This window comes from Schistocerca nitens, chromosome 2 (assembly GCF_023898315.1).
Source record: "Schistocerca nitens isolate TAMUIC-IGC-003100 chromosome 2, iqSchNite1.1, whole genome shotgun sequence".
NCBI lineage: Eukaryota > Metazoa > Arthropoda > Insecta > Orthoptera > Acrididae > Schistocerca > Schistocerca nitens.
The window spans coordinates 878,838,311-878,861,191 of record NC_064615.1 but is presented as its reverse complement, the minus strand read 5'-3'; the positions used below and the strand labels follow the sequence as shown (position 1 = coordinate 878,861,191).

Below are 22,881 nucleotides of genomic sequence, written 5' to 3'. Positions count from 1 at the left end.
AGTAATACAAAAAATTATAATTTTGGTTATAGAAGAGTTGAAAACAAATGAGTCGCCAGATCCGAATGAACTCCCAGTTTGCTTTTACAAACAGTACGCTACCTCACTGCCCCTAATTTAGCGTGGATTTATAGCAAATCTCTTGGTCAGCCCAATGTTCCAAGCGACTGGAAAAAAGCATAGGTGACTCCTGTGTATAAGAAGTGTAAAAAAATGGACCTGAGAAATTACAGGACAATATCCCTAACATCGGTTTGCTTCAGAATTCTTGAACATATTCACAGTTGGAATATAATAAATTTTCTTCAGACAGAGAAGCTTATGTCCACGAAATAGCACGGTTTTAGAGATCATCTGCCCTGTCCGATCTCTCAATTTCCCTCACTAAGAGACTATAAAACAAATCTTTGGTTCGTTAAGACACAGAGATGCGTTCGTAGCACGGAACGTCCGATTCTCGCAGACAGTATATGCCGTTCACCACAATATCAACTCGTCGCACCCGAATTGATGTTTTTATGACATCGTAATTTAAAAAACCCAGTGTGTTGTCATTAGAGATGGGCAAACTGAAACACGTAACTGTTTCGAAACAAATGAAACAGTACAATGTAATGTTTCGAAACGCTGTTTCGAAACAGTGAAACAGTTTGTGTCTTATAATTGTATAGGCCATCACATTATATAATCTTGAGTGTCTACTGTTTCGAAACAGTGAAACAGTTTGTGTCTTATAATTGTATAGGCCATCACATTATATAATCTTGAGTGTCTACTGTATAAATATTGTCATAAAAACACAAATGAGGTGCGAGACCGCCAATCATATCGCAGAAAGTGTGAAACTTTCACTTAGGCGTCTTTGCAGTTCCATATTTCGTGTAGCAGCAAATGCACTGCTTTCGTGTCATGTGACTTTCATATTTTCCAATCGGCCGAGGTCAGACTTAATATGTTTGACATAACAGATTTTGCCAAACTCGTTTCCCTGTATTCTAGTGCATAATTTTGATAGGTTTTATGAGTGATAATCTGTATGTGCTCTTGAAAAGGCATATCATGAGATATAATTTATTGAGATAACATCCTGGAAGCGAGGCACTGAATTAACGTTTATGAGTATGCCACTCACACTTTTACTACCCGCAGATAAATTTTCCATTGTTTGTCACACAGAGCAGGATGCAAAGTGACTGATGCACACAGATCAAAAAATTACCGTAACAGACTGGAGGATATAGCGCAATGGTCAAGTATGGCAGTTTCTCATCAAACATTCACAAGTTAGCTGGATACATCTCATAGTAAGTACACTTGATAGAATAGGAAAACATTTCAAGGTAACTGAAATGCAGAGATTCGTATCTTTCTTTGAAGTATAAAATCCAGACGAAAATTTAAAGCAGTTCCTACAGTGTAATGCCTTTGTGATACCTGTATCATGGCAAATCTGCCTCTACACCACTTACAGTTCTTGCTAAAGAAGTTTGTTTGAGGTACAGGTACATGGAGTTCCCTCAAGTAGTCACAGCAAGCAGATGTATTACCATTTTATTATATACTTGCCCAGGAAATCAGAGATGAAATTACGTTGTTGTAGAAATGCAATTTTTATCTCAGTATCTGAACGCCAAAAACAAAAGTATCGTACAATTGTTGATTTGCCTGAGAATTTTTTATCATACACAAGTATCAAGATGCCTATAGTGTAATAACCAAACACAGTACATTTACAAAGATATACACACAAACATATACATACACAAATCAGATAATTATTCTCAAACACACAAATGAATAAATAACATACTAAAAAAAATTAAACTCACTGAATGGTGAGCAAAAACGTGTCTTCTGTGTGTAACAAATTTGAGAAAAATGTTCTTGTAAGGTAGCTACATACACAGTTTAGTGGACTAAACAAAATACAATCAAATATAAATTCAGTGCACTCTGTCCAGAGAAGAACAAAGTCAATTGAAATTTTCCTGTTTCCATTTCTGAGTAGATCTGCTGTACCTATTCTAAGTTGTAGTTTAGAAATATCATTTTTGATACTTTTTCGCTTGAAAGACGGGATCGTCTGTCTGTTATTGTTTGCCCCTGCTTTGAAAATATGCGCTCACATGGAACAGAGGTGGCCATAATACAAAGACGTCGTTTCATTATTTCAAACAGTGTAGGAAACAACACATGATTTTCTTTCCACCACAGCAATGGATCTTGTGATCTGTGTATCAGTGGCATCTTCATATATTTATCAAGCTCGACTATACTTGCAGCACGTGGATTGTCTACACTTTGGATCAAGCCACCTACAGCTTGGTCAAAATCTTGCCAAATGTTGCCACTGCTAGAAGTGAATGTGCTCACCTCAACTGGTTTTGCTGGTGGCGGATTTTCTGTAGAACACCGAGTGGGTTTCTGTCGTATTGCACAGCACTTGTTAATTATGGCATCTTTTGTTTCTTTTAATCGATGCCCAGTTTTTGGAAAACCATGCTCCCTGAAGTGAGGATCCAGTAATGTTGCCTCACAAGCAATTGCTTTATCTGCAAACTTTTGAACGAGGCGGGTACAGATTCCATCCTCAAGTTTAGCAATTACTGTATTAGTGGCTTTATTGCTGTGATCTGAGTTTTTTAGTCTCAGACAATGACTTTGTAAACCTTTGCTTAATAAGACAACTTTTGACAAGGTTACATTTCTTTCACTGCTAACTTCTGTTGTGACTTGTTCGAAAGGAGATAGTATTTCACAAGATTTTTCAATAACTAACCAGTCTTCATTGGACAGTTTTGTTTGTGAATCCACACTGAGGATGGCAAGGGTGCTTTGCAAAGGCTCTTTGATTTTCAAAAGCCTGTCAAACATTTCATATGTGGAATTCCATCTCGTAGGGCAATCTTGTTTCGGTGTTAAAATAGGAACGCCCATTTGCTTCTGAATATTGTGTAATTTCTCAAGTGCTTGAGGACTTCTTTTGAAAAATTCCACTATTGACTTCACCTTTGCCCTTGTGTCTGTAATTGGTTCAAGGCTTGCTTGCACGATTAAATTCAGTGTATGTTCAAAACAAGGTACATGCCACCATTTGCACATCATCACTGCCTTCACCATATTAAGTGCGTTATCTGTAGTGCAAGCTACAATTTTATTGGTGATACCCCAAGTTGAAGTCACATTTTGTAATTCATTGGAAATGTTTTCTGCTGTATGCTTGTCATGGAATTTAAAACTAGATAACAAATATGACTTCAGATTGAAGTTTTCATCAATGAAGTGAGCAGTCACTGCAATATAATTCTCATTTTTCACAGATGTCCATCCATCAGTTGTAATGCAGATGTAGGATGCAGCTTGCACTGCAGATCTTACTCGCACTAGTGTGCTGTCGAACACTTGAGAGAGTAAACTGTGGGAGAATGTTTTTCTACTTGGTGGTACATAGTTTTCATTTAATAAATAAGTCATTTGTCTAAACTCTACACTCTCAACTACATTAAATGGAAGGTATTCTTTAACAACAAGTCTTAAAATCTCTTCGTCTATTTTGGCTCGTTTGGATGAAGGCACTGGTCTTGATGCAAATCCAGTAATCTTTGTTTGTTTACCACACCTACCCAGAACTGAACTGGTGGAAGTGCTGGGTATTTCTTGCACAGATTGTTCATCTTGACGCACAGGCACTGGAATGGCAGATTCCTGAACAGTTGCTGTGGAAACTGAACTGGTTTCGTCACTGCCCAGATTCATAAAAAATGGTTCAAATGGCTCTGAGCACTATGGGACTCAACTGCTGTGGTCATTAGTCCCCTAGAACTTAGAACTACTTAAACCTAACTAACCTAAGGACATCACACACATCCATACCCGAGGCAGGATTCGTACCTGCGACCGTAGCAGTCGCACGGTTCCGGACTGCGCGCCTAGAACCGCGAGACCACCGCGGCCGGCCCAGATTCATAAAGACTGATTTCGAACGAATTTCACTTAAATTAACTGTTGGATGCTAATGTCGCAAGTGTCTGTTTAAGCAAGAAGTTGAACTACTTTTAAACGACAACACTGCCGAACACAAGTTATATTTAATTTCCTCAGGATTTATCTTCATAAAATAATCCCACACCGGACTTCGTAACGCCATAGCTGAAGCCAGAAGAACTAACACGAACTGTACTGGAGGTGGGAAAAAATTGCAGAAACAATGGATACGCTACTGGGATTCCCACATTTTGTTAGTATGGATAATATATACCCGGCCTGCTAATATCCATACACACAAAAGAAATCATTGTGGAGAATAGGCACATTGACTGTAGACTCACAAATAAAGCCACATAATTCGAATAAATGACAAAATATAAGAGAAAAAAATTTTTGTCCCTTAAGGCGTTTCGAATCATTACTATAAATCCACCATGCTTCTCAGCCCTTCCCGTTCACCATTACATCATCAATGATCCGTGTGTAAAAATTGCCACTCTACGCCTTTTCTAATTCAAAATGTTGTAGGTTTACTTGAGTTTTTTAATATGATTACTGTACATCAACAGATAAGCATATGTTATAGGAGATGTGTAATTTAACTGAATGTTTTTCACACTTTTATTATTTTGAATGCCAATAGTGTGCTTTATTTTATTGCTTGTTAGTAATATATAGTATATATTACGCCATTTCGGAAAAGAGCAATCAATTAGAAACGAAGCTTTATTTTCGGAAATCTTAAGCTTCATGCTGTTGTGTGTCAAAAGGATTTCGACACTCTTGGAAGAGTTCGATGAAGTAGTATATTAAACGTATTTCCGTATCTGTGCCGTGCCCGAATCTCGTCCGAGACAAAGCGAAATGAAACATCACTGTTTCGATACAGTTAGTCCGTTCCAAGCACAAGTGGACTGAAACAGCGTTATTTTGAAACAACGATACAGTTTCTGTGGCTGGCTCGAGATCGAATCAGGTCCCGTTATCCGACACAGAGCGGAATGAAACACCACTGTTTCGAAACAGTGAAACACAGCCGTTTCGAAACAATGAAACAGTTCCACGTATCGATACACTGTTCCGAAACATAGAAACAGTAGCCAAGTCTAGTTGTCATCGGCTGCGAGTGTTCATCAGATAAAGGGTATCGCCAGGAGTGTCCCAGGCAAGTGTGGTAGGACCGCTGTTATTTTCTGGTAACATAAATGATCTGGTGGACAGGATGGGCAGCAGTCGGCAACTGTTTGCTGATGATGCGGTAGTTTCCAAGAGTGATTGCCTATCGAAGTCGCGGGGTCCAAACGATACATATCAACGTGCGATAGTAACTCGATCATTATGCTACAGGGACAATTCTCTTTTTCCCATAGCCAGGGTAAACTGTGCCAATATCACGCAAGAATATTGGCAGAGTGTCACATGCGTTAACTTTTCCTGCAAACGCAAGTTGTGGAAATATAGATACTGAAACAAGTACAGTTCGTACGTTTGTCCGGGACGCCCTTCTCTTTTTATGGAAGACTTAACTGATTTCCACAGCCGCCCAACATTCTGGGTGTGGACACTGGGGTCATTCGAAGACACGAACTCCACAGAATGGTTCACGAATTCGTGGTCGAACCGTTCAGCTTTCAGAGTCTTTAAGACTGAAACCCGTCTGTAATAACTTTAGTACCAGGCAGTATGAAGTGTTTTATGTGACGCACTAAAGTGACCTTATCTCGGGACAATACTCTGACAACGAAACACTTCCTGGACTCTCTTTGTATTCCACCGAATACCCAAAGGTGGTCTATTTCACTTTTTGAAGGTCGTCTTCTCTGATTCTTTCGTCTAGCTATATGACATTCGTCTACTTCTACAACTTTATTCGCTCCACCAATTGGTACACTATCATTTGTCACTTCCACGTAACAGACTTCTCGGCAAAACCCGAAGTAGTCACACACGGTATTTGCAGATACCTCAGTTTCTGATGCTGTTGCTTGCAACGTGTAGTCTCGAATCCAGAACGATACAAGAATTACGCTCGTCTGAATGGATAACTTGGAAGAGTCGAACCATGCATTTTTCCTGATACTCGTTCGTTTTCCACACTCTTCCCCATGAAATTGCAGCGGTATTTCAGTATCGACACTCCTCTTACGAAGTCTTACAGACTTTGCAGCACTACAGTCCCTCCTTCCCTCGTCCGATAGAACTACATATTTCCAGCAAAAAGTCAAACAACTCTCTATGCTAGATATACATGGAATTAGAGTTTTCCATGTCAGAGAATCTGCGGAAGAAACGTCAGGAACACCAAACATTACACTCTTTATCGACAGAAACCGTCTGGGTTTCCCAATCAAGTCACAAATAATTAGGGCGGGAATGTAATGTAGACGAAATAAAGGAACGACGGAAAACAGATAAAAACGACGATCACAAATAATTGATCATAAAGCCCTCCACGAGACTCGTATGATCGATTTACTATTGCACGTTCGATATGTATCATTTGGGCCCCGTGATTTCGATAGGCAATCATTCTTGGATATTACCGATGATGCTGTGGTCTACGGTAAGAGGTCGAAGTTGAGTGACTGTTGCAGGGTATAAAATGAATTAGACAAAATTTCTAGTTGATATGTCGAATGGCGTAAAGCTCTAAATGCGGAAAAATGAGTAGGAAATACAAATCTGTAATATTCGAATACAACATTAGCAGCATGTTGCTTGACACAGTCATGTCGTTTACATATCTGAGCTTAACGTTGCAAAGCGATATGAAATGGAACGAGCATCTGAGGACTGTGGTAGGGAAGACGAATGGTCGATTCGGTTTATTGGGAGAATTCAAGGAAAGTGTGGTCCATCTGCAGAGGAGACCACAGACAGGACGCTGGTGCGACCTATTCTTGAGTATTGCTCGAGTTTTTGGGATGCGTAACAGGTCAGATTAAAGGAAGGCATCGAAGCAATTCGAAGGCGACATGCTAGATTTGTTACCGGTAGGTTCGAACAACACGCAAGTGTTACGGAGATGGTTCAGATGGCTCTGAGCACTATGGGACTTAACTTCTGAGGTCATCAGTCCCCTAGAACTTAGACCTATTTAAACCTAACTAAGGACATCACACTCATCCATGCCCGAGGCAGGATTCGAACCTGCGACCTTAGGGGTCGCGCGGCTCCAGACTGTAGCGCCTAGAACCGCTCGGCCACTCACCCCGGCGTTACGGAGATGCTTCGGATACTTACACGGGAATATTTAGAGAGAAGGCAACGTTCTTTTCGAGGAACAATATTGAGAAAATTTAGAGAACCGGTATTTGTAGCTGGCTGTAGAACGATTCTACTGTCGCCAACATAAATTTCGCTTAAGGATCACGAAAGTAAGATACGAGAAATTAGGACTCACACTGAGGCATATAGAAAGAAGTTTTTCCCTTGATCTATTTGCGAGTGAAGAGGAAACCAAATGACTAGTAGTGATACAGGTCTTCCGTTACACACCGTACAGTGGCTTGCAGAGTATGTACGTAGATGTAGACGTAGATATAGATGTGGATGTACATTACTGGCGTGGGTACCACATTTAAAACACATCAGAAAACGCTAGTTACTACCAATTTGATAATAAATTGACGTATTCATTACAGACAAAATTGAACCATTGTTGCACTTCTGAACATAACCTGATTGTAATAATGTGACTGTGGCTTCAGTGACATTTCGACCTAGTTTCCGTTAGAAGTATGACAGCATTCATCCCTCGTGCAAAATACACTGGTGTCCGCCAGAATTGCAACACCATGAAGGCGGCATGCAACAAGCCGCAAATTGGAATCAATTGTACTATAACCTTGGATATGCAAATTATTAGCTTTCCAGCGAAACTGCGCAAGGTTGGAGTAACGCCATATACTACAGCGTGGGAAATATGCGGCCCCATTGACAGCATTGCCGCATGTGTTGCAGATGGGCCAGGCGGCGCCGGAACGCAAAGCGGGCGGCAAGCGCGCGCGCTGCTGGCTGTGGCTGGGGCTCGCGTTCACCGCCGCGCTGCTCTACCTGGCCAGCGTCGCGCCCACCGCCTACCACCGACACATCCTGCCAGGTGAGTCACACCGCCACCAGCCTCACACGGTGGCAGTAAGAAGATCCGGTGGTTCGGTGCTTACATTGTTTGGTGGTAACATGGTTCAGTGGTAGCATGGTTACATGGTTCAGTAGTAACATAGTTCTGTGGTTCAGCAGTAACATGGTTATATGGTTTGGTGGTAACGTATGTATATGATTTGGTGGTAACATACACTACTGGCCATTAAAATTGCTACACCAAGAAGAAATGCAGATGATAAACGGGTATTCATATTATACTAGAACTGAAATGTGATTACAGTTTCACGCAATTTGGGTGCATAGATCCTTAGCAATCAGTACCCAGAACAACCACCTCTGGCCGTAATAACGGTCTTGCTACGCCTGGGCATTGAGTCAAACAGAGCTTGGATGGTATGTACAGGTACAGCTGCCCATGCAGCTTCAACACGATACCACAGTTCATCAAGAGTAGTGACTGGCGTATTGTGACGAGCCAGTTGCTCGGCCACCATTGACCAGACGTTTTCAATTGGTGAGAGATCTGGAGAATGTGCTGGCCAGGGCAGCAGTCAAACATGTTCTGTATCCAGAAAGGCCGGTACAGGACCTGCAACGTGCGGTCGTGTATTATCCTGCTGAAATGTAGGGTTTCGCAGGGATCGAATGAAGGGTAGAGCCATGGTTCTGGAATGTAATGTCCACTGTTCAAAGTATCGTCAATGCGAACAATAGGTGACCGAGACGTGTAACCAATGGCACCCCATTCCATCACGCCGGGTGATACGCCAGTATGGCGATGACGAATACACGCTCCCAATGTGCGTTCACTGCGATGTCGCCAAACACGGATGCGACCATCATGATGCTGTAAGCAGAACCTGGATTCATCCGAAAAAATGACGTTTTGCCATTCGTGCACCCAGGTTCGTCGTTGAGTACACCATCGCAGGCGCTCCTGTCTGTGATGCAGCGTCAAGGGTAACCGCAGCCATGGTCTCCGAGCTGATAGTCCATGCTGCTGCAATCGTCGTCGAACTATTCGTGAAGATGGTTGTTGTCTTGCAAACGTCCCCATCTGTTGACTCAGGGATCGAGACGTGCCTGCACGATCCGTTACAGTCATGTGGAATAGATGCCTGTGACCTCGACTGCTAGTGATTCGAGACCTTTGGGATCCAGCACGGCGTTCCGTATCACCCTCCTGAACCCACCGATTCCATATTCTGCTAACAGTCATTGAACCTCGACCAACGCGAGCATCAATGTCGCGATACGATAAACCGCAATCGCGATAGGCTAAAATCCGCCCTTTATCAAGTCGGAAACGTGATGGTACGCATTTCTCCTCCTTACACGAGGCACCACAACAACGTTCCACCGGGCAACGCCGGTCAACTGCTGTTTGTGTATGAGAAATCGGTTGGAAACTTTCCTCATGTCAGCACGTTGTAGGCGTCGCCACCGGCGCCAACCCAGTGTGAATGCTCTGAAAAGCTAATCAGTTGCATATCACAGTATCTTCTTCCTGTCGGTTAAATTTCGCGTCTGTATCACGTCATCTTGGTGGTGTAGAAATTTTAATGGCTGGTAGTCTAGTTACATGGTTTGGTGGTTGGTGTCCCTATACATCCTCTCATGGCTGCGGCTCGATCTCACCATAATGTTGCAAGTGGAGGCTGAAGTGACTGCAGAATCAGTCGTTGGCGAAAACACTGGCCCTCGCCAGAGTACATGCAGATCAGCCTGAAATTTTTGTAAGTCCCCAATGCATTAGCTCAGGCCGTGCGGCAGACCAGCAGAGTCGACGTCACCTCTCAGTATGAAAGTCTGGCAGTGGAGTCTCTCTAAGACTGAGTGATTTCTGATACAATGTTAATTAAAAGGAATCCTCGCATTGCTGTGTTTTGCATCTCTTACTAATTTCAGATTGGCTGGGCTCCATATCTTCGGGGTGTCAACCAATAATAACGCTAGTCCCTTCCTTTAGCTCGTTAACCAATAATGTTCGTCTTACCGTCCTCCACAGAAAAAAGTCGCTTCACCTCCTGTTTGTCCAGTGAAGTGATCTTCGTCATCAACAAGCTGTTTCTCTCTAGCCCGTAATTTATTTGCCGTGGCCAGTGCTGGCAGTTCTTGTATTGTGTAAACATTTGTGTTTTTGCAGAGTCAGTATTTCCAGCGGTTTCTTACGTTTTCAACACCTAAACTGTGGGACCCCAGTCGGTCTTCGAGATGTCCTCTGGCGTCCTTTGCTTTCTTCAGAAAGAATCAGCTTTCTATATTTGAGTACTATAGTGCCTTCTGCTAAAACGCGAACCTCCTCGTTCTACACCTAGGTTGTAAAATGTTTCGCCAGCACTGTGCGCAACCAGAGATCGTATCTTCGTTCGTTGAGATGAAAGCTTGACTCCCGGCACGGCACGCTTCTCCCTCGGCCGGTCATCTGCAAATTAGCTCTAAAGGTTGCGGCCGACTCTACTGTCTGCGGTAATCTGCGTCCTGTTTCCACCACTCACAGTGCTTTCAACGTCCGCTCCGATAGCTGAGTCAGCGTGACGGATTGCCGTTCTACGGGCTCGGGTTCGATTCCCGGCTGGGTCGGGATTTTCTCCGCTCAGGGACTGGGTGTTGTGATGTCTTCATCATTATTTAATCCCCATCCGGCGCACAGGTTACACAACGTGGCGTCGACTGTAGTCAGACCTGCACCAAGGCGGCCGGACCTGTCCCGCAAGAGACCTCCCGGCCAATGACGCCAAACGCTCATTTCCATATCCACAATGCTTTCAACGGTTCTCACTTCTACAAAGCATACAAATTCGAAAGAAGCTTAAAAGAAGAGTAAGTTCGCATTAGTGAGTTACTGACAGTCACTAGTACTGCTGTTTATTGTATTCCATGGTGACAGTTAAATGATATGAAATGATCGAATTGCATTGATGACGGGGAGTTCCCACGCGGGGAAGTTGTACCGCCAATTTGGGAGTCTTTTCAGCTGACGCCACATTGATCAACTCGCGTGTCGATGATGATGAAGATGACACAGCATCCAGTCCGCAAGCAGAGAAAATCTCCTACCCGGCTGGAAATCGAACCTGGCCACACTGAATGGCAGACAGAGGCGGTGACTAATGAGTTAAGAAGGCGGACGTCAGTTAAATATTCAATCAAATAGATCTTTCATTGTGGATTTGCATAGATTGCGTGACTGTTTCCAGAAAAATGGTCACGTAAGAAATCTTTTATAAGAGATTGGTAAATAAGAATTTATACTTACAATGAAAATTGGATTTTGTGTACGATATGTAATTTGAAATAAGAAGACGTGCATTTTTCATAAAAATGACTATTAGGTATTTGTTAATTAGAGTGTATTTGATGAATTCTATATATAAATTGAATTGAACGAAAAGAACGAAAAATGTAATGACCGAAATGAGATATGAACCAGCGATTACGAGTCTCGAGCGCTACTGATTTTTTTCCGATCTTTATGCATTTTACACTGCACAGAAATGCTCATAGAACAAGCATGTTTGTTTAACAATTTGCATCTGCCGGAAATCGAAACCAGACCGGCCACTTGACAGACGAGGACTCTACCACCGAGCCACAGCGACTGTCGAAAAATCGACCTTACTTTAGGGCCCTAAAGATACTCGGAAAACTTCAAAACTTAAAAGTCGATTTGCTCGAAAATTTTTGAGAGCTGCAACGAGCTGCTCCGGGGGACTGATATTTGAGTTCTGAACTTCACGCGCCACAAATATGTATAAAAGAAAATAAAAATGAAGGGTGAGAGTGAAGGCTTACTTTCATCTCCATTACACAGTGATTTCCTGTGATTAGTACGTTACTGAGAAGGAGGTTTTCCATAAACAGATGCAAGTCACGATGGCAAAGTAGTGCATTCTTAGAGTGGTTTATTTATGTCGCTCATATCTCATCAACTAAATCACACATAAATTCTGACGTAATTGCGGGAGAGAAAATGTTTTTAGAATGTCTCTTACTATTGTGCCGTGTTGTCAGCAGCGTACATAGGCAGTGCTTGGTGTATGTGTTGCAGGGATGGTGGCGGTGGAAAGCGAGGAGGAGCGCCGGCTGGCGGCGCAGTCGTCGGCGGCGAGCTTCGCGGTGGACACGGCGGGCTGCCGCATCCCGGCGCTGCAGGCCTGGGACCCGCAGGTGCGACGTTTCGTCGAGCCCCCGCCGCACATCGACTGCGGCCGGCCGCGCCTCGTCACCTCGGACGACGCGCGCCTCTACATCCGGGTACGGTAAGCTGCCTCTCTACTATTCTCATCCTATCCCAACGCCAATCCCAATCCATGTCCTAGTCCAACCCAGATGGATCTCCTCTCATCATGTGCTCCTACATTTACGTCTCTTACACCCCAAGAGCCACGCAGCTTCCCGTGGTGAGATTGCTTATGTTCCTTTACGATACATATAGCCGCGGTGCAGCTGCAACAACATCGGAAGTGTATCTCATGCCCCACGAACCGTCGATCTCAACCTGATAGGGTGGCTTGTGTGCTTCCACGATACAGACTGTCGTACCTTAAATGCGTCCACAATCTCATACCTCGTCAACTGTGGACCTTGCTGTGGTAGGAGAGTGAACTGCGTGCCTGGACGATACAGACAGTCATACCTTAGGTACAACAAAATCGGACGGGTTTTTCTTCTCCATTAACTGTGGACCTTATTTTGATAGGGTGGCTTGTATACCTCATCAATACAGGTAGTCGCACAAGAGGTATTCCCACATAGATGTGTATAGGTGTTACCACACCGGACTACTCATACTCCACAAACCGTGGGCCTTGCTATGGAAGGATGGTTTACATACCTCAGCGGTACAGATAGTCAAACCATAAATGCAACGGCATCAGATTGATGTCTCATACCTCACGAACTGTCGACCTCACCATGGTAGACTGACTAATGAGCCTCAGCGATAAAGACAGCTGTACTGTAAGTGCTATCACGTCATAGGGGTATCGCGTCCCTTAAAAACCGAGGACCTTGCCACGGTAGGTCGCTTGTGTGCATCTATACAGATTGTCTCATACCCTAAGTGCAGCCACAACAGGGAGGACTACCCCATGTCTTAAGAACCGTGGACCTTTCCGCTCTAGGGTGGCTTGCATGCCCCATTAATATAGACAGTTACACAATAAGTGCAACCGCGTAGGAGGGGTATCACATACCCCACCAACTGTGGGTCTTGCCGTGTTAGTGGGACTTAAACGTGCCTCAGCGGTACCGGCCGTGGTACCACAAGTACCTGCAAGGTTCGCAGGAGAGCTTCTGTAAAGTTTGGAAGGTAGGAGACGAGGTACTGGCAGAAGTAAAGCTGTGAGTACCGGGCGTGAGTCGTGCTTCGGTAGCTCAGTTGGTAGAGCACTTGCCCGCGAAAGGCAAAGGTCCCGAGTTCGAGTCTCGGTCGGGCACACAGTTTTAATCTGCCAGGAAGTTTCATGTCAGCGCACACTCCGCTGCAGAGTGAAAATCTCATTCTGGAAACATCCCCCAGGCTGTGGCTAAGCCATGTCTCCGCAATATCCTTTCTTTCAGAAGTGCTAGTTCTGCAAGGTTCGCAGGAGAGCTTCTGTAAAGTTTGGAAGGTAGGAGACGAGGTACTGGCAGAAGTAAAGCTGTGAGTACCGGGCGTGAGTCGTGCTTCGGTAGCTCAGTTGGTAGAGCACTTGCCCGCGAAAGGCAAAGGTCCCGAGTTCGAGTCTCGGTCGGGCACACAGTTTTAATCTGCCCGGAAGTTTCATATCAGCGCACACTCCGCTGCAGAGTGAAAATCTCATTCTGGAAAAAAAATCTTATTTGTATATCCACGCTATTTACCAGATAGCCGTGTTGCGTACCCTCTTGATTACTGAGATACCCGAGTTCTGTCTCGCATATTTTCCTTCCTGCTCAGTCCGACTGAGACATAGCCACCAAATCCACTACGATTTCGTAGGCATGTTAAAATGTTTGTACGAAATATTGTAACATTTATGGTACATTTTTTTACTAAGTCTTTTTGTACAACATGATTTTCTGTTTTCATCTACGCCAGAAATTTGTCAATACAAACAGCCCACGGAGAAAAAAATTTACTGATAAATAATTACTTAGTTTTTGAAGGGCCGACATGTACATACTACGAGATTTGCTTGTCAATAAAGTAAAAAGTAACAGTACGTATGTATAATTGTTAGAACCATGAACCACAAAAAGTTGTTTAAAAAGGGAGGGGAGGATAATAAAAGTACTGTCCATAAATAAAGTATCACACTGTTTAAGAATGACAGATTTTTTCCAGTGGTTAGCCCTATAATAACAACAGGCTTTATACAGTGGTTAGACCTATAATCGTAATAACAAATAACAAATTTTCATCTATAGTAGTTAATAAGAAATAGGGGGGAAAGTTCACGGACGTGATACAGGATTTGAGGTGGACATCATTGAAACACAGGCGTTTCTAGTTGCGGGAGGATCTTCTCACGAAATTTTAATCACCATCTTCCTCCTCTGAATACGACAATATTTTGTTGATGCCGACCTGTAGAGGAAGAAACGATCATGATAATAAAGTAAGGGAAATCAGAGTTCGCACGGATAGATGTAAGTGTTAGAGAGTGGGATAACAGAAACTATTGTGAGGGTGGTTCGATGAACGCTCTGCCAGGCGCTCAAGTGTGATTTACAGAGCATCCATATAGATGTAGACTAAGTTATTTAGATACTGAGAGATAATCGCGCCCAACTCCGATAGGGCCCTTGGAAATTTAGGATGAAGCCGAGTTAACTGCATTTTTTTTCTAATCAGAATGACATCTTTGTTATTCAAGCTAATTAAGTCATCAGTAGAAATCTCAGAATGAAGAACTTTGCTTGATCGTTCGCACAACTGCTCAACCGCCTTATGTTTGGAAGAGTTACTTACGTTTTGCCTGAGCGTAGACTGGACATCGACAGGGTCATGGTTATGAGAATTAGTCTCTTCACGAGTCTTACCTGTTACATCAATATTTAGATAGGCTTTGCAAGTCTTTTTACAGCAAAACATTGTTAAATTTCACTATTTAGAGTTCGATGGAAACAAAGCTTGTACCCCTCTATCACACGCAGTTGTTCCTTTGTTACTAAACATCGTTTCAAACCCACTCCACGCCCACCTGTAGCTAATCAAGATCGTACACGCAACTAATATGTTTACGGTTAGCGGTTTATCCGCTACACGGACGATTATTACAGCGTCTGAAGTAAATCCATCCGAAACTAGTATCTGGTTGTATCTCGTATCTCACGAATGGCGGACCTTACCACAGTAGGGGGACTTCGAATCTTAAGAATACAGATAGTCGTACGATGTGTGTAACCACATAGGAGGGGTACTCATGCGCTATGAAACGTGCACCTCGCAGCAGTGGGATGGCTTCTGTGCCCCAATGACACAGGTAACCGTGATAAAGCACAGTGGATGGATATCCTTGGAGAGGTCGGACAAACATATGGAATATTAAGCGAGGCAGCAACCTTTTAAGTAGTTGTAGGGCAACAGCCTAGATGATCGAATGATTTGGCCTTGTAACATCAACCAACATAGCCTTGCTGTGTTGGTACTGAGAACTGCCGAAAGCACGTTGAAACTATAATTATTATTTTTCCGATGGCATACAGCTCTACTCTACAGGTTAATGATAGAATCCTCTTGATTAGATATTATAGAGGCAAAACTGTACCCCATTCAGATCTCCGGGCAGGGACTGCTCAGGAGGAAATTCTCATCAGTAAACACTGAACTTGCGTTCTAAGGGTCCGTGCATGGAAATTTCGATCCCTTAATCAGAGATTGAAAATCGTAAATGCACCGTTTGAAGCTGAATACAGTGGTAATTAGTGAGATGCGGTGAGAGGAAGAACATGGCTTCAGTTAGGCGACTGCAGAGTTATAAACGAAAAATCAGTTATGGGCAATGCAGGAATAGGTCTAGTCACGAATAAGAAAATTGGAATGCAGAGAAACTACCAGGAACAATGTAGTGAACGTGTTACCGTAAGCAAGATAGACACAAGGCCAATACCCACTGTACCGCTATCGCCCAGGTCCGGACACCGTCTCAAGTACACTTACGGTGTACACAATGAATGTGACGAAAGGAGTGTACGGTCGTACTGCCTAACTTTACTGATATTTACGCCCGGCAAGATCGTGAATCGAGCACTTAATTGGCGGAGCAGACACAAGAAAGAATCATGATAATATGTGAGACCTGAATCTGTACTTTCGTAAAATAGTTCTCTAAACTCTGTTTAATAGCACCCGACTCACCGCCTTGTTAATATAGGATTGCGTGAGGCGCTTTTAGAATTTGTTAAAACTGACGTCTTCGTGGAGCGTTCATACTGACAAAAAAAAAAAAAGAAAAGAAAAAAAACGTAAACGTAATCTCAGGGATTGTATTTTGTGTTATCACATTGAAGTACTGCTGCAGGATATCTTTCCTGTAGTTAAATTTAATTAAAAGAAACCTTGTAATGAAAGAACGTATTTCCGTTTTTTAAACGTAGTAATCTTCACCTTGCCGAGAAGCGGCCAATGTCTGGACGTAACTGAATGTTCTTAGTTTTCACCTTAATACGACATAAATTAATATATTCACTTTCTTTTCCTTAATAATTATGGTACGAGTCTTTTAAAGCGTCCGTTGATGGCGGAACGCTTTGAAATTATAATGAAATTATTCCTACGCAAGATGTCTGCCAAAAATGGTCGATTGTTCGACCGTTCTTGCTGTTTATTCCACGTGCTGAAAACCTTACAAATAATATTTTTATTTCTGCGTGAAGGTCACTATGCAAATGAAAGAAAAATGCACAATCAGCATAAATTACCATATATTATTTAAAATTTACAACTTACAATGCGAAATGGCCGCCGTAGTGAGCGTTAGATTCGAGACTAGAACAGAGAGTGAGTAATAACGCTGGTCTTTTTAGTTTCTTTCACCAGCGAGCAAAAGAACAATTAATTACCACAAAGATCCTATACAGTTATCTTATAGAGTGTGTTTGTACCATTATTATTTCATTTCATTGTAAATTGCCATTATGACAGCTAATTGCACGCGCATCTTCAAAGTTTTTACAGTTTTCATTTTACTTTTTTTGTGTCTGACTTGTCGTCGCACGATTTAATATTTTGTACCGTGTACCGGTGCAACACCATGGTAGTGTAAGTTTATGTCCCAAATAGCTTCACAGATTAAGAGACTGAAAGAATGTGTGAAACGATTTAAAAAATTATTCACATAGTGAAGGGAGACGAAAATTTGTGATGGGTGACTCGAATTCCATAGTAGGAAAAGGAAGAGAAGGAAAAATGGTGGGAGAATAGGGACTGTGGGAAAGGAATGAAAAAGAGAGCCGCTTTATAGAATTTCCCACAGAGGATAAGTTAATCATCTGTAGCACTTGGTTTAATAGTGATGCGGAAAAGACGTGGATGCACAGGAAGGTTTCATACTGATTATATGATGGTAAGACAAATATTTTGAAACCTCATTAAAAGTATAATACGTTTCCAGGAGCCCAATTGGATTCTGACCATAATTTATTGGCTTTGAAATACGGATTAAAACTGAAGGACTTGAAGAGATGTAGGAAATTAAAGAGATGGGACGTGGATAAATCGAGAGAACCAAGACGTGTTGAGAGTTCCCGAGAGAGCATTAGGTAACGCTTGACTGAAACAGTGGAAAGGAATACAGTACAAAACGAATGGGTAGCTTTGAGGGATGAAATAGTCAAAGCAGCAGGGAATAAAATATAAGGGGTGTTCAAAAAGAAACGAACTGGAGTCTGGAATGCGCAAATCTGTGACAGGAGGGTAATATCATGGCGTTTGCAATTAGGTGTGTTTCTGACTAGAGCGTGGAAGTTCACAGCCCGTTGCTAGAGGGCACGCATGCACGTCCTGTGACTGTACAGTGCTAGCAGCAGCATGCATCAATCATCCAACACTGGCAGTCGAATTGCAAACAGTGACATGGAGGCGTCAAAAGAAGAGCAAAGAGGTGTTGTTCATTTTCTGACAGCGGAAAGAGTAGGAGGAACGGACATTCATCGACAAAAGTCACAAGTGTACGGTGAACACTGCATGTCCCTTGCAAGGGTCAAGGCGTGGCACAACCGCTTCAGGGAAGGATGGGTGTCGTTAGCCGATGATGCACGGTCTGGAGCACCACACTGCATTACCGATGACATCGTCCAGCTGGCGGATGCACTCATTACCCTGGACCGCCGAGTGACAGTGAAAGCATTAGCCACCGTGGTCGAATTGAGTGCCGAAAGTGTTCAGACCATCATGAAGGAAAGACTGCACATGTGCAAAGTGTGTGCTCAGTGGGTCCCCACAATCTTCAACCACACCAGGAAGCATGTGGAATTTCCCACTGTCTTGCTCATCTGCAGTGCTATACTCGGGAAGGGAATGCGTTCCTGGCGCGAGTGGTGGCTGGAGATGTGTTATGGTGGGAAAAAGTTAGCTTTGGTGCAGTATTTTGGAGCATACAAGTTACGGCCAGGTGTGGGCCTGTTGACAGTAAGTTACGCTACCAGCTGTTGCGAAGCAGAATGGAGGCCACAGGGCCGTAGACCTACTGAAAAGATTAAATGCAACAGTTTTCATGGCACAAGTTACAGGTAGAAGGGGCCCACTGACCCAACCCAGGTGTTATGAGTACATGACTCAGAGCGGCACGTTAGCAAAACAGAGGCACACAGCCACGTATAAATAGGTGCCGGTTCACTAACAAGGCATTCAAGTTGGACAGCTCTCCTGGATGGCGGGGCATGTAATACCACTGGCTAGACGCAGCAGCAGATGGGGCGCCAGCTTTCCAGTCCACAGCAGGTCATTGGTTCAACCCTCTGAGACCAACATAGGGTCCGCAGCCAGCCAGTGGTGGGCCACTCCACCGCTCGCTACTGTGAGCAGTCTTGTTGGCTCCCAACACACACCAGAGGCATCTCGAGGCGAGAGCTGCAGATTTGGACGCTGGATTGCGGGCGCTTGTGGTCGCTGCGATATTAGCTACGTCAGTGAGGAACCACACCGCGGTTCGCCTTGCAACGAGTGGCGCTGAGTCAATAGGGACGGAGACCGCTGAGTCGACTGCCCGCGCGACCTGATGTCGTCACAGCTCCACGGTCGTACTAGACCGACACACAGTAGGGCATTGCATGGGTCACTGAGGCAGCCATTCCGTGCCAAGCCATTTCACAGACAGCGAAGTGGTGTCTGCAGCATTGTGGGACCCCGTGATGCAGACCGAGAGGAATGGGAGCACTGTAGCTAAAATAATAAATCAGTTGGGAATCTGGGACGAGTTTTAATACAGTGCATCCCGACAGTTTTCATCCTCGTCAAATATCCATCTACATTTGGTATCAGAATAGCAGGCGTCGTCTGCACAATACGAGGTTCGAGCGCACCTCCTGCATTACATTCACAAAATATGGTGAGTGTTGACCAATTTTACTTTTTGTGTGTTGGACGTTTTCTTTCTATTTTGTTTGTGTTTCGAGTATGGCTCCTGGCAAACCACTTGACATGTTTGTCAGAATAAGTGTTATTTTGTTTGGGGCAGTAAGATTTTTTTCTTTCATGGCATTTAATTACTTCTGTACTGGGTTGAGTATGATGTTTTATCTCCTCCTAAAACGTAAAATAAGATACTGGGATGTAGAAGTCAGTTTATTTTTGTAGTTAAATGTTTTGTTTCTGTGGGATTTTATAGGCTGAAATGGGACTAACTGGGAACGAAAGCAACACAGTGGAAGAGTCAGGGACGTAAGGTAAGTTGGAACCAGAAGCGGTACGGATATATTTTGGAAAAGGTAGCACAATTCACAGCGGACAATATGGAGTTGGGAAGTGAATTAACATCTAGAAGTGAACGGGAAACTGCATCAGATCAGTCGTTTTCGCTTATGATACCTCAGCGGGAGACTGATCCAGCCACGAGTTTGATTATTCTGTTTTCTGGCAAGGCATCTGAGGATGTGCGTTCGTTTGTGGAGGACTTGAAACTTCAGCTGTGATGAATGGTTGGTCTGATGAACAGTTGTTACATGTAGCCAAGCTTAGATTAACGGGTGAAGCAAAGACATATGTAACATGTTCTGAGGCCTTAAGGAAAGCGGGACAGTTTAAGAAGTTGAAGGAGGGGCTTTTACAGAGGTACAAGAAACCGAATAGCGCTCGTTACTTCAGGGAGAGGTTGAGTACAATGACGAAGAGGCAGAGGGAGACGGTAGAGAAATTTGCGGACAGGATAAGAGAAATTAATGAGTATACTTACGAGTTGGGTCAGTGCGATGAGGTGAATGGTGTTCTGTTGCAGGAGGCCGAGCAAAGGGCACTTGGTGTATTTTTGTGGGGGTTACTGTCGCATATGGCGCGGAAAGTGAGTGAAAGGACTCCAAAAGATTTATATTTGGCAATTCAGCTGGCAATCCAATGTGAAGAAATAGACGTGGCAACGAGGGTACGTGACAGGCAAACATTGTTTACAGCAAGTATAAAATGTTGTCAGTGTGGTTGTAAAGGACACGTGCAGAGGCAGTGTACCCAGTTACTGAGGAATAGAGGAAGTGGTGGAAATCAGCAGCGTGGAGGATGGAGAAGTGGAATTAGTGGAGGTGGACAATCATTAAACGGCAGAGGGGGCCCAAGACCCACCTAAGAGAGCTCCTGTTTAATTTCAGTGCTACAAATACGTATGCAGAGGTGGAATGTTCAGTGGTGGGATCCATAGGAACTAAAAAGTTTAAGATTTTGTTGGACACAGGGGCGCATGTGTCAGTGGCCATTAAGAGTTTAATGGGACAGAGGAAGTTATACCCACCGCATTATAAGTTGCATGGAGTGGGGGATAAGGAGGTCACACCTTTGGGGTTTGTGACAGTTGACTTTCGCATAGGGAAAGTCCGATTCGATGCATGCATGGAGGTAGTACCATGGGTAAGCGAAGGCTACGATGTGTTCCTAGGAGTAGATTTCTTGCATCAACATCATGCCAAAATTGACCTTGGACTACGAACTATGGAACTTGGTGAAATGTTATTTCAGATAGGGGAAACTGTTGTCAATGGAGAGCTGTCGCGAGGGGCATTCAACGCAATGAGCAAACCAACTGAACTGCGTACATTAGCATTAAGGCTTAATTCGCATGAGTGTGTGTCTAGTGACACCGGGAAGTCGCTATGGGTAAGTGTAGAGTCAGAATATAACTGTAGGTACGGTATGTGTTGTTGAACCGTTGGAGGTTAATTAATTTTTGGATCCATTAGGTTGTTTTGTGAAATGTAGTATTGCACGCATACATGAGGGAAACGACGAGCGAGTATCCCCGCAAACATTGATAATTTTAGCGCTGTAGACGCGAAGTTTTAGTAGCGATTTTGGATGTACCAAATGACTGGTGTTCGAGAGGTAGGCGTAGCGATCAACCATTAACTGCCGATAGAACTGCATTGCGTAACAAAGTTAAGCATTTGAAAGGAGAAGAAAAAGAGCAAATGGAAGAATTGTTGTGGAAATTTAAGAATTTGTTTTTCCCGGAAGAGCCGTTACCAGCAACTCCATTAGTTCAACATGGGATACCGAAAGGGAACGAAGCACCTGTTTACCATAAACCATACAGAATACCGAGGTATTTGCAGCCGATTGTGGAAGATTTCATTGATCAACAGCTTGCGGACGGTATTATAGAGCATACTAATAGTTGCTGGGGAGCGGACATTGTCGTTGCGTCTAAAAAATTTGTGGATGGAACTAAGAAATACAGGTTCTGTTGTGACTACCGATACCACAATAATAAGACAGTAACGGATACATACCCCATTCCAAACACATCGGAGAGTTGGATCACTTAGGACAGTGCCAGAACTTTTCTACGATGGATTTGACAACTGGTTATCATCAGTTAGAGGTGGCTCCAGAGGATCGTCCAAAAACTGCCTTCTCTACTCCAGGAGGACATTACCAGTACATCAGAGTGCCATTAGGTTTGACAAACGCTCTAGCAACGCTCCAGAGGTTGCTAGACAGTGTGTTGATGGGTTTGAAACCTTGACAGTGTCTTGTCTATTTGGATGACATTATAGTGTTTTCAAGTAGTATGAATCAACATAGACAGCGGTTAAAGGAAGTCTTTATGAGCTTAAGAGCAGCTCGTTTGACGTTGAGCCTGGAGAAGTGTCACTTTGCGTTGGAAGAAGTGAATTATTTGGGTCATATCATCAGTAAGGACGGAGTGTGAACAGATTTGGTACAGCCTGTAAGGGATTTTTGGGAGCCAAAAACAGCTAAGGAAGTGCAATCATTCTTCGGAGTTTGCAGTTTCTATCGGAAGTTCGTGAAGGGTTTTGCAGATTTAGCACAGCCATTGACGCTATTTTTATGGAAGGGTGTGAAATTTGAGTGGACAGAAGAGCGTCAGAAAGCGTTTGAAAAATGGAAAGAAGTGTTAACATGAAGTCTGGTTCTTGTGTTTCCAGATTTTGAAAAGGAGTTTATAGTAGCATGTGATGCATCGAATCAAGCATTAGGGTGCGTTCTTAGTCAGGAAATTGATGGGAAAGAACATCCCGTAACCTATGCATCTAGGCAGTTGAATGCAGCAGAGAGGAATTACTCAACAACCGATAGGGAGATGCTTAGTGTAATCTATGGAATCACGTATTTTAAATGTTATTTATGTGGGAGAAGATTTTGGGTAGTGACAT

General features: G+C 43.4%; 1 protein-coding gene across 8 annotated transcripts in view; it reads left to right on the top strand.

The window, feature by feature from the left end:
* LOC126237173 (uncharacterized) overlaps positions 1 to 22,881 on the top strand; it is a 753,602-nt gene that overhangs the window by 637,592 nt on the left and 93,129 nt on the right. For 7 of the 8 annotated variants that reach the window (XM_049947036.1, XM_049947037.1, XM_049947035.1 and 4 more), the window contains 2 exons: positions 7,951 to 8,089; positions 12,146 to 12,351. In XM_049947036.1, the coding sequence (XP_049802993.1) occupies positions 7,951 to 8,089; positions 12,146 to 12,351 (345 nt within the window). Of the gene's footprint in view, positions 1 to 7,950; positions 8,090 to 12,145; positions 12,357 to 22,881 lie in introns of all 8 variants that reach the window. The other variant, XM_049947038.1, reaches the window with a different exon arrangement.